This window comes from Elephas maximus, chromosome 11, assembly GCF_024166365.1.
Source record: "Elephas maximus indicus isolate mEleMax1 chromosome 11, mEleMax1 primary haplotype, whole genome shotgun sequence".
Taxonomy (NCBI): domain Eukaryota; kingdom Metazoa; phylum Chordata; class Mammalia; order Proboscidea; family Elephantidae; genus Elephas; species Elephas maximus.
Window position 1 is genome coordinate 17,441,314 of NC_064829.1, and position 14,775 is coordinate 17,456,088.

Consider the following 14,775-nt stretch of genomic DNA (forward strand, 5'->3'; position numbering starts at 1 on the left):
ATGTGTCAGATTCTTTAGTACAAGTATCCTTTTCTCTTGAGTGCTTCTCAGAGACATCATTTACTTTGGTCAAGCTATGCTCACTACACCCACTTTTGGTGCCACTTTACCCATCACCAAAAATAATAAGTCTCTACTATCTAGAGTGTGACACCCTCTCCTCCCCCAAACAGGCTTTCTTTGGGTTAGCATTGGTATAGTGTATTTTTTCCATCCTTTTAATTTCAACCTTTTTGTGTTATTATACTTAAAATAAGGAGCCCTGGTGGTGAAGTGGTTAAAGTGCTTGGTTGCTAACTGAAAAGTTGGCAGTTTGAACCCATCAGCCACTCTGCAGGAGAAAGATGTGGCAGTTTGCTTCTGTAAAGATTAACAGCCTTGGAAACCTTATGAGGCAGTTCTACTTTGTCCTATAAGGCAGCTGTAAGTTGGAATTGACTCAATGGCAATAGGTTTATAATTAAAATGTGTCTCTTATAAATAGCATTTTACCATTTGTGTGTGTGTTTAAGGCCCACTTTTCTGTCTTTTAACTAGAGTGTTCAGTGCATTTACGTGTAATGTCATTATGGGTATAAAACCAAAACCAGTTGTTGTTAACTCATGGCGACCCCATGTGTGTCAGAGTAGAACCGTGCTCCACAGGGTTTTCAATGGCTGGTTTTTCGTAAGCAGATTATCAGGCCTTTCTTGTGAGGTGTCTGAGTGGACTTGCACCACGAACTTTTTGGTTAGCAGCCAACTGTGTTAACCATTTGCTCCACCCAAGGATTCCAATTATGCATACAGCTGGTTTAACTCTACCATCTTATTTTTTAGATAGTAATTGTCTCATCTGTTCCTTATTCCTTTCATTTTTATTAATCAGGTATTTTTTTTATTATTCCTTTTTGTGTCTCTCCTCAGTAGTGCTTTTAGTTTAAGCTCTTTTATGATTCGTTTAGTACCTATCCTTGACCTTACAATATTGCCCTATTATACTTTTAAGTACTTTTACCACTTCCCAAACAATGAAAGAAATTGAGAACAGTTTACCAGTTGCTTTCTTACTCCCTGTTGTCATAGTTTACTTTTATATACGTTATAAATTTGCTAAGACATTTTTATTGATAGCGTTTCAAATAGTCAATATTCATTTATATTTACTCCAGCTGGTGCTTCTCATTCCTTTCGGCAGTTCTGTGCTTCCATATAAGATCATTTCCTTTCAGCTTGAAGAATTCCCTTTCGTGTTTCTTGTAGGTTCCTTCGAGACAAATTCTTTAGATTTAAAAAAAAATCTGGGAGTATCTTTATTTTCCCTTCATTTATCAAGAACATAGGATGCTAAATCAACAGCTTTTCCCCCAGCACTTTAAAGACATCATTTCATTTTTCTCACTTCCACATCCTGTCGAAAATTTAGCTGTCAGTCTAACTCTTGCTCCTGCGAAGCAACTGTTGCTCCTCCCTCTGGCTGCTTGTAAAAATTTTTTATTTACTTATAATAATATAAAATTTTTGGTAAAAATTTACACAGCAGTTTAGGTTCCTATTCAACAATTTCTACGACAGTTGTTCAATGACATTGGTTACATTCTTCACATTGCGTGAACATTCTCATTATTTCTGTTCTGGCTTTTCTGTTTCCATTAATTTAGTTTCCCTGTCCCCTTAACTTCCCATCTTTGTTTTAAAGTAATTGTTGACTGGTTTCATGCAGGTGATTTTTTAAAGGAGCACAGTACTTACAGAAGATAATCATTATTTTTAGAATCAATTTGTTCTTTAGCTACCAAGTGACCTCAGAGGGTAGTTTCATTCAAGGTTTAAAGACTATCTCAAGGCAACAGTCTTGGGGAGTCCTGTAGTTGCAATCAGTCCAGCAGGTCTGTTTTTTGTTTTTTTAATTTAAGGTTCTGTTGCAATTTTTTTTTCTCATGCTATCAGGATCTAGAGCCCTGGTGGTGCAGTGGTTAAGAGCTACAGTATCTAACCAAAAGGTCAGCAGTTGGAATCCAACAACTCCTCGAAAGCCCTAACGGGCAGTTCTACTCTGTCCTATTGGGTTGCTATGAGTTGGAATCGACTCGACGGCAAAGGGTTTGGTTTCTGGTTCATTAGAGTCCATCTATTGGGGCCCTGATTAGAATGGTTGGTAATGGTAGTAAGGCACCATCTAGTTCTTCTGGCCTAAGGGTTGACGAGGCCATGGTTTGTGTAGACTATTTGTCCTGTAGACTAGTTTCGTCTTTGAATCTTTGGTTTCCTTCTTTCTTTTTTGCTCCAGACGAGTAGAGACCAATAATTGTACCTTACATGGCTGCTCACAAGCTTTGAAGACCCCAGACTCTACTCACCAAACTAGAATGTACAACAGAAACCCAATCCCACCAGGTGATTGATTATGTCTAAGAAGTATGAGTAACTGTGTCCCTTATGTGCTTTATTATATATATGAATATATGTGTGTCATGGATTGAATTGTGTACCCCCAAAATATGTGTCAACTTGGTTAGGCCATGATTCCCAATATTGTGTGGCTGTCCTCCATTTTGTGACTTTCCTGTGTGTTATAAATCATAATCTCTGCCTATGGTTAAAGAAGATTAGGGTGGGATATAACAACCTTGCTCAGGTCATATCTCTGACCCAATGTAAAGGGAGTTTCTCTGGGGTGTGGCCTACAACACCTTTTATCTTAAAAGAGATAAAAAGAGAGGGAAGCAAGCAGAGAATCGGGGACCTCATACCCCCAAGAAAGCAGTGCCAGGAGCAGAGTTGAACCCGGGGTCCAGTCCCTGCACGTAGAAGCTCCTAGTCTGGGGGAAGATTGATGAGAAGGCTGACAGAGAGAAAAAGTCTTCCCCGGAGCTGACGCCCTGAATTTGGACTTTCAGTCTACGTTACTGTGAAGAAATAAATTTCTCTTATTAAAGCCATCTACTTGTGGTATTTTTGTTATAGCAGCACTAGATGACTAAGACAATGTACATAGCGTCACATAGATATATATACATACGCACACACCTATATAGACACACACATATATACGTACCCATACACATACATACTTATTTACCTGCATGTTTTTGGTTTTTACTATTGTTTCAAAATTATGTAAGCTGTAGCAATTACCAACAGGTGCTTTTTCTTGTGTACTTTTTAATGACATCGTTTACCTTCATCAAACTGTACACTTTACCCTTGTTTGGTGTTAACTTTCCTGTCACCAAAAACAACAAACCCTTGTGGCACAGTGGTTAAAATGATTGACTGCTAACTGAAAGGTTGGCAGTTTGAAACTACCAGCAGCTCCACAGGAGAAAGATGTGGCAGTCTGCTTCCATAGAGGTTTACAGCTTTGGAAACCCTCTGGGGTCACTATGAGTTGAAATCAATTTGATGGCAGTGGGTTAACTATGTAGAGAGTGAATCCCCCTCCTCCCAACCCTAGTAGCCACTAATGATCATTACTTTGTGTTATTTACTTGTTCGTGTAATTTCATAAAAGTGAGAATATACAATATGTTTTTGTTTTTGTGACTGACTTATTTTGTTCAACATAATGACCTCTTATGTTCCATGATGTTTTAGGAGCTCATTTTTCTTTATCTCCGAGTAGTATTCTACTGCATGTATGTACTCTATTTACTTATCTATTCATTCGTTGATGGGCGCTTAGGTTGTTTCCATCTTTTTGATATTGTGAATAGTGCTGTGATGAATATGGGTGTGCATGTCTGTTCATGTCACTACCAGGAGATCCCTACGGTATATACCTAGGAGTGGAATTGCTGGGTCATATGGCATACCTCTTTTGAGAAACTGCCATACTGTTTTCCACAACTATACCATTTTGCATTCCTACCAGCAATGGGTAAGGGTTCCAATTTCTCCACATTCCTTCCAACACTTTTCCTTTTTTGAAAAAAATCTCGGCCATCCTACTGGGAGTGAAATGGTATCTCATTGTGGTTTTCATTTGCATTTTTCTGATGGTTAATTACATTGAGTATCTTTTCATATGTCTGTTGGCAATTGACTATTTTCTTTGGTGATGTGTTTGTTCATATCATTTGCCCAGGTTTTGACTGGGTTATCTGTCTTTTTGTTAAGTTGGAGAAGTCTAGTATATATTTAGATATTAGACTCTTATCAGTTATAGATTTTTTTCCATCCTTTTTTCTCTGTGCATTACTTTGGATGTTTTCTATTAACGTGTCTTTGAATCCACTAATCTTATCTTCTGATGTGTCCATCTAATGAGTTCTTAATTTCATATACTGTGCTTTGCAGTTCCAGAATTTCCATTTGATTCTTTACAGATTCCAATTCTGCTGATATTCTCCATTTTTCATCTCCTTTGACAAACTTTTCTTCTATTTAAATATTGATAAAGTCCTTGCCTGCTAACTGCAAGATCTTGATCATCTCTGTGTCTGCTACTACTGACTTAACTCTTGATGGTAAGTTATCTCCCCTCTTCTTCAGTGTCTAGTAGTTTTTTATTTTGTGCTAAACATAAATCACACATTGTAGATTACCTGGATCATGTTATTTTTCTCTAAAGAATGCTAAGTTTTATTCCATCAGGGAATTAAATAACTAGCACATCACCTAGATCTTGTCAAAGCTTGATTTTAGATTTTGTTCTTGAAAGTCTATTTTAGTTTTTCCTTTTTTCCTAGAGCATGGCCTTTCTGGGGGTCTAAAAAAAGTCTATGCACCAAGGTCTCACCACTTTGGCTGGACAAGAACACCCCAGCACTCTGCAGCTTGTGAACTCTGCCCCACCCTCAAGCCACCTGGTGGCTATTCTCTGTTAGGCCTCCTAGAGTCTCACCCTGTGCACGTACACATTAGGAGTTAACCAAGGACCTGAGGGGAATTTTTTGGGGGGGAGGGGGGGCGGTGGGGTAGGGGGGCTTTATGTGGTGACTTTAATCTATTTTTCCCCCTGAATTTTATTTATTGTTGTTGTTGTTGAGAATATACAGACCAAAACATATACCAATTCAAAAGTTTCTACATGTACAATTTACTGACATTGACCACGTTCTCCGAGTTGTACCACCATTCTCACCCTCCTTTGCTGAGTTATTCCTCCCTCATTAACATAAACGCACTGCCCTCTAAGATTGCTATCTAATCTTTTGAGGTGGTGCTGTCAATCTGTGTATAGATAGCTCTTAAAAGAGCATTAATGCTCAAGGCAGGCCTTTTTTACTAATTAAACTAAACTATTGTTTGGTTTTAAGATGACTTCAGGGGATATTTTTTGTTTATGGTTTGAAGATTATCTCAGGGCAATAGTTTCAGGAGTTCATCTAGCCCCCATGGCTCCACAAAATCTAGAGTCCATGATAATTTGCAACTCTGTTTTGCATTTTCCCCCCTTTGATCAAGATTCTTCCACAGAATCGTCGATAAAAATATTCAGTAATGGTAGCTGGGCACCATCCAGTTCTTCAGGTCTCGTGGCAAAGGGGGCAGTTGTTCATGGAGGCAGTTAGCCACACATTCCATATCATCCTCCTATTCCTGATGCTCCTTTTTCCTCTGTTGCTCTGGGTGAATACAGACCAACTGCCGTGCCTTGGATGGCAGCCTGTAAGCTTTTAAGACCACAGGCACTACAAAATGAACTAGGTGGTAGAACAGAAGCACTAAACACATTATTAAGCCAATTAACTGGGATGTCCCATGAAACCATGACCCTAAACTTCCAAACCAAGGAATCAAATCCCATGAAGTGTTTGGTTGTACATAAGCAGCCTCAGCAGCTCTTTTATATATATATATATATATATTTAAATATACATAAATGTACTTTGTTGTTATAAATATATCTATCATACAACCTTTGTCAATTCAACTTTCTACAGGTGTACAACTTATGGACAGCAATTACAATAATCGGCTGTGCAACCCTACCCTTAATCAATGTGATTTTTCCATCACCATTAACCCCTCCCTTCCACCTCCCTCCCGCTGAGGGTAATTTTTAAGCAAAATTTTGCACTCCTTCCTCTCTGGGGCTCTGCTCTCCAGATCTCAGCACCCTGGCAGCGCTGAACACAGATCTCTGTCTCATTTGCCCAGTGAGACTTCTATTTTCCTCTTGGGCTTTAGTGCCCTATACTGTCTAGAAAATGCCTTCAGGGAGAAAGCTGAGGTAAATGTAGGGTCCATCTCATGTGCTTGCCCTGTCTCAAGGACTGCAACCCTCTATGTTTGCTGTACAATGCCAAAGCAGTTGTTTTACAGATTTTAATTTTTGCAGTTGTTTGTAGTGGGATAGTAAGTTGGATACTAGCCATTCCATCATGGCTAAAACTGGAAGTTCCTCATGGTTAAAAATTTAAAGTGAAACTACTTAACACGGTTGTATTTTTTGTCTTCAGCCATGTCTAGCAACATGAGTACAGGTGTGGAGTAGGCAGAGTCGGATTTAATTAGTTATGTGATTCTGCTAAGCAAGAATGATGAAATAAGGATAAAGGGCAGTTCTACTCAGTCACATGGGGTCGCTATGAGTCGAAATCAACTCCAGGGCACCTCATGACAACAAAGGGCAAGCATAAATGCAAGGAACGATTATACTGCTTGACCAAAGACTTTAAAGTGGTTAAGGAATGGAGGGTTTCATGAAAGGAATGAGGGACAGAAAACCATAACAGAATCAATAAATTGATGATCCTGGTGGTGTCAAGAAATTACTTGGGTTGGGTTGCCTGGCAAGATGGGAAGAAGCGGTCAGAGATTAGATGCATAAACATCAGATTACAGAAGGTCTGCAGCTACTGGTTTAGGGCATGAACACGGGAAGACTGGCTTAGGTAGGGTGGCAGATAAGATCACTGGAGGACAATAACCAAGCTTTAAAGAGGACAGTAATGGAGAACCAAAACTTATATTAAAATGACCACGAATTAAGGTAGGAGTAGTACCAGAAAATGTGATGGTAAATCATCATCGAGGGGAACTTGAATGTTGAGTATCAGCAAGTGATAAAACTTGATGACATCAGATTCAAAGCTGGTGGTATTTAAGGAGGAAGGATATGCTAAATAATACGCAAAACTATAGATTTAGCATAACATTTTTCTGGAAGATTGGGTTGTATATGCTTTCACTCTTCAACTACTACGGATAACTTTACGGAAAAGTTTGAGAAGTATAAGAATAAAAAAATACCAATTGTAGCTGAATTTCAAATTTAAAATTTCCTTACCCTAGAAGCTAAAAAATATCTCTTATTTTTGAGAGGAAAACATGTTTATTGTTTTTCTCTATTAATGGCAGATAAATTTCTTAATGATCTGTAAATATGCTGTGCTAGGAGAAATAAAATGTGAAAGAGTTCTTCTCAAAAGAAAATATTCTATCGAAGAAAACATGTATTTACAAAATACACCAGTCACACTAACAAAAATGAACAATTATTGGTGTGGGGGGGCGGTGGCCCAGGATATTTACTAATAGATTAGTAGAGATAAAAGGCCCTTTTGGATAATGTCCTATGGGAGAACGCTGAGGGGAACTTGAGACACATTTCATGTGCTTGCCCTATCTGTGGCTGTCACTGGCTGTGTCCACCTAATGCCAAATAATTAAAAAACAGAAAAAGACAGAGAGGAAAGAAATAACCGCGCCCCCCCCCCCATTCTTGCTCCTAATCAGCCCCAGTTAAAGTCACTGATAGGATAACCAAGAGCTAATGGAATGCAAACTTACCTGGATATGGCACTCTGCCCTTTGTTACTAGTTCTGTCTGTAGAATTCCAAAGGACCATACATCAGACTTTATTGTAAATCGACCATACAGTGCAGCCTCAGGAGCTGTCCATTTGATTGGAAATTTTGCACCTAAAACAATAGTGAAACTCGTGCTTAAGTAATTAAAAACAAAACAAAAACATAAAATCTATTTATGTAAATACGGTATACGCAGAGCTGATCTTGTCAGTATCCCTATTGTGTGTACCAATGTCAAATTCTTCAAAAGTACAAGATATATGGGTAAAAATTCTTTAATTTTTAATAATTGTATTAAAATAAACTATATTTCTTCCTCACAAGATAGTGTTATAAAAAAGAGAGTTGATGGTGGGGACAGAAAATCATTCAAGAAAATAGAGGTGAGGTTATCGTAAGCGCCAGCCAAAAATGGGGATTATAAGATCGGTACCCTTTTTTTTTTTACCCTTTTAAGTACAGTCTAGCACCTAGTTGCTAGTTAACTATGGGTTGACGAGGGTATATTCTATAGGTTCTAATGTCTACTGGTTTTTGACCACAATCTCCTTTCTATTTTATGATCTCTTTCAGAAAATTTCATTGTACTATCATTTTTAAAAGTCCATATTAATTTACTCAGTTATCTAATGTATGTGTCCTATGTACAAGGCATTAAGCTCATCGTTACTAAAAAAAACAAAAACAAAAACCCAAACCTGCTACCATCGAGTCGATTCCGACTCATATCAGCCCTACAGGACAGAGCAGAGCTGCCCCATAGCGCTTCCAAGGAGCGGCTGGGGGACTGGAACTGCCAACCTTTTGGTTAGCAGCCGATCTCTTAAACACTACACCACCAGGGCTCCCTAATCATTATAAAACCCCAAAACCAAACCCAGTGCCATCTAGTCGATTCCGACTCATAGCGACCTTATATGAAAGAGTACAACTGCCCCGTAGAGTTTCCAAGGAGCGCCTGGCAAATTCGAACTGCCTACCCTTTGGTTAGCAGCCCTAGCGCTTAACCACTACGCCACCAGGGTTTCCCTAATCATTATAGGTGATATAAAAACAATGTCTTCCTGAAGTTTATACATTTCTTTGGAAATAATATTATAGGTATTTTACATACACACACATACAAATAACATGACAAGTATTTTCAAATAAAGTTCATTAGATGTTTGTGCAAAGATTAATTTTCACTGGCACAATCACAAAAGGTTTCATTAAAATAAAAGTAGCGGCTATCTTAAGCCTTAAAGAATGGTCAGAGTTTTTACAGGTGAAGATTATAGAATAGGAAGATATTCCAGCTGAATGGAGCTGCACAAAGGTATGGCGTGAAAAGAAAACAATGTGTCTAAGGTAGGGCTTTCTCAACCTTGGCACTACTTGACATTCTGGGTCAGATAATTCTTTGCAGTAGGGGGCATCCTAAACATTTTGCAGTATACCTGGCCTCTACCCACTAGATGCTAGTAGTAGCCTCCAAATTTTGACAGCCAAAAATGTCTCCAAACCAAAACCAAACCCACTGCCGCTGAGTCAATTCCAACTCACAGCGACCCTATAGGGCAGAGTAGACATTGCCAAATGTGTCCTGGAGGGCAATATTGCTCCTGGTTGAGAAAGAGGCTTGTGTACCAATGTGGTCAGTGACAAAAAGTCACCAGTCTACTGCAAAAAGAGAAAAAGGATCATGTATCAATTCATAAAGCAAAAATTATTAGCAGATAGGTTATGTCCTTTTTTTCTGAGATTATGTCCATCCTACTTGTGTGGTGTTAAAATACTATTTTTCTTTTATGAAGTGATGGTAATAGAAGATAGCTGATCTTTTTTTGAACCTTCACTAGCCTCTACATCGGGCTTATTATAAGGTATCGAAATAATTTGTTTACAATTCTGTCTCAGACTTTGATCAGTGAGCTCCTTGAGAGCAGAAACCAGGCCTTCTTACAGCTCTGCCCTAATACCTAGCTTATGCAGGGACACAAGTGTTTGTGAAAGGTAAGCTGGGACCACAGTAGGAGACCCTGAAAGCCAAGGTATCTTTTTTATTGGTGTGGAGGGTCACTGAAGGTTTCCTGCAGGATGGACAACTCATGTGGTGACTTATATTGGACTTCACTGAATCTCTCCCTGTCAGAGTTACACACTTCCTTCAAAGCCCTGCTCTAGAGCCATCATCGCCTTTGTGAAGCATTTCTGGTTTTCTCTGCTTTCCCAAAGTACTTTTCATATACTCCTTTTGAGCCATTAACCACACAATGCTTTATAACTATCTTGATATTTATAGTTGTCATCTTAGTCATCCAGTGCTGCTGTAACAGAAATACTACAAGTGGATGGCTTTAACAAAGAGAAATTTATTTTCTCATAGTCTAGTAGGCCAAATTCAGGCCATCACCTCTAGTGGAAGACTTTTTTCTATCAGTCTTCTTGACAATCATCCCCTGGATGAAGAGCTTCTCTATGTGGGGACCCTGGGTCTGAAGGACAGGCTCTGCTCCCAGCACTGCTTTCTTGGTGGTATGAGGTCCCCCCATCTCTCTGTTCTCACTTTCCTTTCCTTTTTATCTCTTGAGAGATAAAAGGTGGTGCAGGCCACACCCCAGGGAAACTCCCTTTACGTTGGATCAGGGACATGACCTGGGTAAGGGTGTTATAAGCCCACGCTAATCCTCTTTAAATAAAATTACAGTCACAAAAGTGGGGAACAACCACACAATACTGGGAATCATGGCCTAACCAAGTTGACACATATTTTGGGGGGACACAATTCAATCTATGACAGTTATTTATATATAGATTTACCTTGCCCATTAAAATGTAAGTGCCTTTGGGGGCAGATACTCTGTGTTATTCATCTCTGTTTTTCTGGTACAAGCAACTTAGTCTCTAGTGGCTTTAAACTGTAATTGTAGCGAACATTTACTGAGCATCTACTATGTGCCAGGCAGGCACTGTTAGGCTCTAAACATCCTTTATTAAAGTTTTACAACAATCTTGGAAAGTAGGTATTACCATCTAGTCTTCATAGGTGAGGATACAGAGGCTCAGTCAGAAAGCTTAGTTAACTTGGGTGAGATCTCTCGGCTAATAACAGATGGACTGAGATTCAAAAGTCCATACTCTTTCCATATGCAATGTAGCCCTCATGTATTATATCTGTTCATTAACTGTGTAGCAAATGAGTATTACAGACAGACCGAATGGAAGAGCCAACCCATGTTCACTCATTCTTTACAGTGTCAATCTTCCAATGTTTTCAGCACAATTTTATATATAATAAAGACATTATAAATCTGGAGTAGATGTGGTTTCCAAAGCCTTTATAATACTATAAACCATTTTTTTCCTTCATTCTTCCCTATCTCCTTTTTAAAATTTTTTTATATAAAATATATATAAGAAAACATTTTCCATTTCAACTGCTTCTATGTGTACAGTTCAGTGACCTTGATTACAACACGCACCATGCTGTGTAACCACCGCCACTATTTTTTTTTTTTTACCCACCTGAACAGAAACCCAGTACCCCTTAATAACTACCCACTATTCCAAGTCCTTTGTTCACAGCAGAAGGAACAATCCAGAAGATTCTAAAGGACTTCTATTTAACCACTGATACAAGGACTCAGGATCAACTTTTTCTCCTATCTCACTCATTATAATTAACTAGTTGCCCTGATCAGACCTCTACTGGCACAAAAAGAACAAGTGAAGCAGCCCTACATTTCGTTCTCTGAGCACAGCTGAGATTAGCCCAACAGAGTGTCAATCCAAAAGATGGAAATAAAATATGCAGTTAAATTGGGAGACAGGAAACAATTTACAGGAGAGCTAAGTAAGCACTGAAAATGCCATCAGGAAGGTAAAAAGCCTCAAGTGTCTAGAAAAGAAGTGAGCTGGAGGGGGAAGGCTGAGAGGAACTGGAAGGGCCAATTCAAAATCAATGAAGAGATTTAAAACTTCGTATTAAATTCTTTAAAAAGCCATTTATTTAAGTATAATTTATATACAATAAAATTACCCTTTTAGTGTATAGTTTTATGAGTTCTGACAATCCAGGTGTACAGCAATCCTCACAATCAAGATATAGAACAGTTTCAACATCTCCAAAATTTCCTCTTGCCCCTTTGTGATCCACCCATCTTTCATTGCTAGTCCCGGACAGCCACTGATCTGTTTTCTGTCTCTATTTTACCTGTTTCAAAGGAATTTAATGGCAAAACTTAAAACGGGGCGGGGGGGGGAGGAACTGAGATTTTTTTTTCCCTACTACCCACTCACCTCCTATGCCTTTCAATGGCATCACTGAGTGAACGAACTTATATTTAATTAGGATCTATTATTTGCCAAAGATTTTGCATACCTTCTCTTTCATTTTACATTTAGTTCTTAAGGTAGGTATTATTGCTAGTTCTCGGATGGGAGGCAACACTCAAAGAGGTGTCAGGTTGGTAAGGGGCAGTGCAAGAGTGAAAATCAAGGCTGACCAAAAACGTCGCCATGGCTGATCTCTGGGTATTAGATGGTAGCTGATTTGCATGCTCTTATTTACACACACTTAAAGTATCTGACAATGAGCTTGTATGGCTTTAAAAAAATTTTTTTTATTGTGCTTTAGGTGAAAGTTTACAGAGAAAACTAGTTTCTCCTTCAAAAATTTATGTACAAATTGCTTTGTGACATTGGTTGCAATGCCCACAATGTGTCAACACTCTCCACCGTGCTACCCTGGATTCCCCGTGTTCATTAGCCCAGTCTTCCTGCCTCTCCCTGCCTTCTTGTCTTTGCTTTTGGGCAGGTGTTGCCCATTTAGTCTCATCTACTTGATTAAGAATCATGTTCCTCACTTGTGTTACTGCTTGTTTTAGAGGCCTGTCTCATCTTTAGCTGAAAGGAGTGGCTTCAGTTCTCATAGCACGGTGCCCAGGGGCCACAGTTCCTCCAGCTTCTTTCCGTCAGACCAGTCGGTCTGGTCTTGTTTTCATGAGTATGAATTTTGTTCTAGATTTTTCTCCCGCTCTGTCCGGGACCCTCTACTATGATCCTTGTCAGAGCCGTCAGTGGTGGTAGCTGGGCACCATCTAGTTCTTCTGAGCTCAGGCTGGTGGAGGCTGTGGTTCAAGTGGTCTATTAGTCCTTTGACTTGTATTTTCCTTGTGCCTTTGCTTTTTTCCAGTCTCCTTTGTTCCAAATGAGATGGGACCAACAGAAGTATAGATGGCAGCCCACAAGCTTTTATGACCCCAGAAGCTACTCACCAAAGTAGGACACAGAACATTTTCTTTATGAACTATGTTATGCCAATTGACCTAGATGTCCCCCCGAGACCACGGTCCCCAGTAACTCAGTCCATCAAAGTTTTTAGATGTATCGAGGAAGCTTCTATGACTCTGCCTTGGTCAAGTTGTACTGACTTTCCCTATACTGTGTATTGTCATTCCCTTAACCAAAGTTAAAATTTGTCTACTATCTAGTTAGTGATTTCCCCTGCCCACCCCTCCCCTCCACTGACATCATCAAAGATTATTTCTTTCTGCATGTAAATCTTGGGTTTTTATAATAGTGGTCTCATATAATATTTGTGCTTTTGTGATTGACTTACTTCACTCAGCATAATGCCCTCCAGATTCATTCATGTTGTGAGATGTCTGGTAAGTTCATCATTGCTCTTTACCATTGTGTAATACATTCCATTGTGTATACCAACCATAATTTATCCTTTCATCTGTTGATGGGCACTTAGGTTGTTTCCATCTTTTTGCTATTGTGAATAATGCTGCCACGAAGATGGGTGTGCATTATGTCTATTCGTGTGATGGCTCTTATTTCTCTAGCATATATTCCTAGGAATGGGATTGCTGGGTCATATGGTATTTCTATTTCTAGTTTTTTAAGGAAGCACCATATCGTTTTCCATAATGGTTGTACTGTTTTACATTCCCACCAGTAGTACGTAAGACTTCCAAGCTCCCCATAACCTCTCCAACATGTTATTTTTTTCTTTTCTTGATCAGTGCCAGTAATGTTGGGGTGAGATGGTATCTCATACTTTTGATTTGCATTTCTCAACTGGCTAGTGATCAGGAGCATTTCCTCACGTGCCTGTTAGCAGCATGAATGTCTTCTTTGGTGAAGTGTCAGTTCATATCCTTTGCCCATTTTTTAACTGGATTGTCTTTTTGCTGTCGAAACGTTCAAGTTTTTTACAAATTAGATCCTTGTTGGATATGTTGTAGCCACAATTTTTTTCCTCATCTGTGAGTTGTTTTTACTCTTTTGGTGAAGTCTTTTGATGAACTTAAGGTGTGTAACTTTTAGGAGGTCCCAGCTATCTATCTTTTGGTGTTTGTGCATTGTTAGTTATGGTTTGTATTCCATTAATGCCATATATTAGGGCCCCTAGCATTGTCCCTATTTTTTCTTCTTCGATCTTTACAGTTTTAGATTTTATATTTAGGTCTTTGATGCATATTGAGTTAGTTTTTGTGTATGGTATGAGGTACGGGGACCTGTTTCATTTTTTTTTACACATGGACATTCAGTTTTGCTAGCACCATTTATTAAAGACTGTCTTTTCCCCATTTAATGAACTTTGGCCCTTTTTCAAAGATTAGCTAACTAGAGGTGGATGGATTTATATGTGGGTTCTTGATTCTGCTCCACTGATCTATGTATATATCACTGTACCAATACCAGGCTGTTTTGACTATGGTTGCTGTATGGTTGGTTCTCAGATCAGGTAGTGTGAAGCCTCTTACTTTGTTCTTTTTCTTCTATAATGCCTTGCTTATACAGGGCCTCTTTCCTTCCCTCATAGAGCTGGTGATTAGCTTTCTAATCAAGTTAAAGAACGCTGTTGGTATTTGGATCAGGACTGCACTGTAACTGTAGATCGCCTTGGGTAGTATTGACATTTTCACAATGTCGAGTATTCCTACCCATTAACATGTTATGGACTGAACTGTTTCCCCCAGGTGTGTGTCAACCTGGGTAGTCCATGATTCCCAGTATTGTGTGGTTGTCCACCATTTTGTC

General features: G+C 39.1%; 1 protein-coding gene across 6 annotated transcripts in view; it reads right to left on the reverse strand.

Annotated features, from left to right (window-relative positions):
- Positions 1 to 14,775, reverse strand: part of YES1 (YES proto-oncogene 1, Src family tyrosine kinase) — a 118,374-nt gene that overhangs the window by 9,248 nt on the left and 94,351 nt on the right. For 5 of the 6 annotated variants that reach the window (XM_049902157.1, XM_049902156.1, XM_049902158.1 and 2 more), the window contains one exon: positions 7,720 to 7,851. In XM_049902157.1, the coding sequence (XP_049758114.1) occupies positions 7,720 to 7,851 (132 nt within the window). The other variant, XM_049902159.1, reaches the window with a different exon arrangement.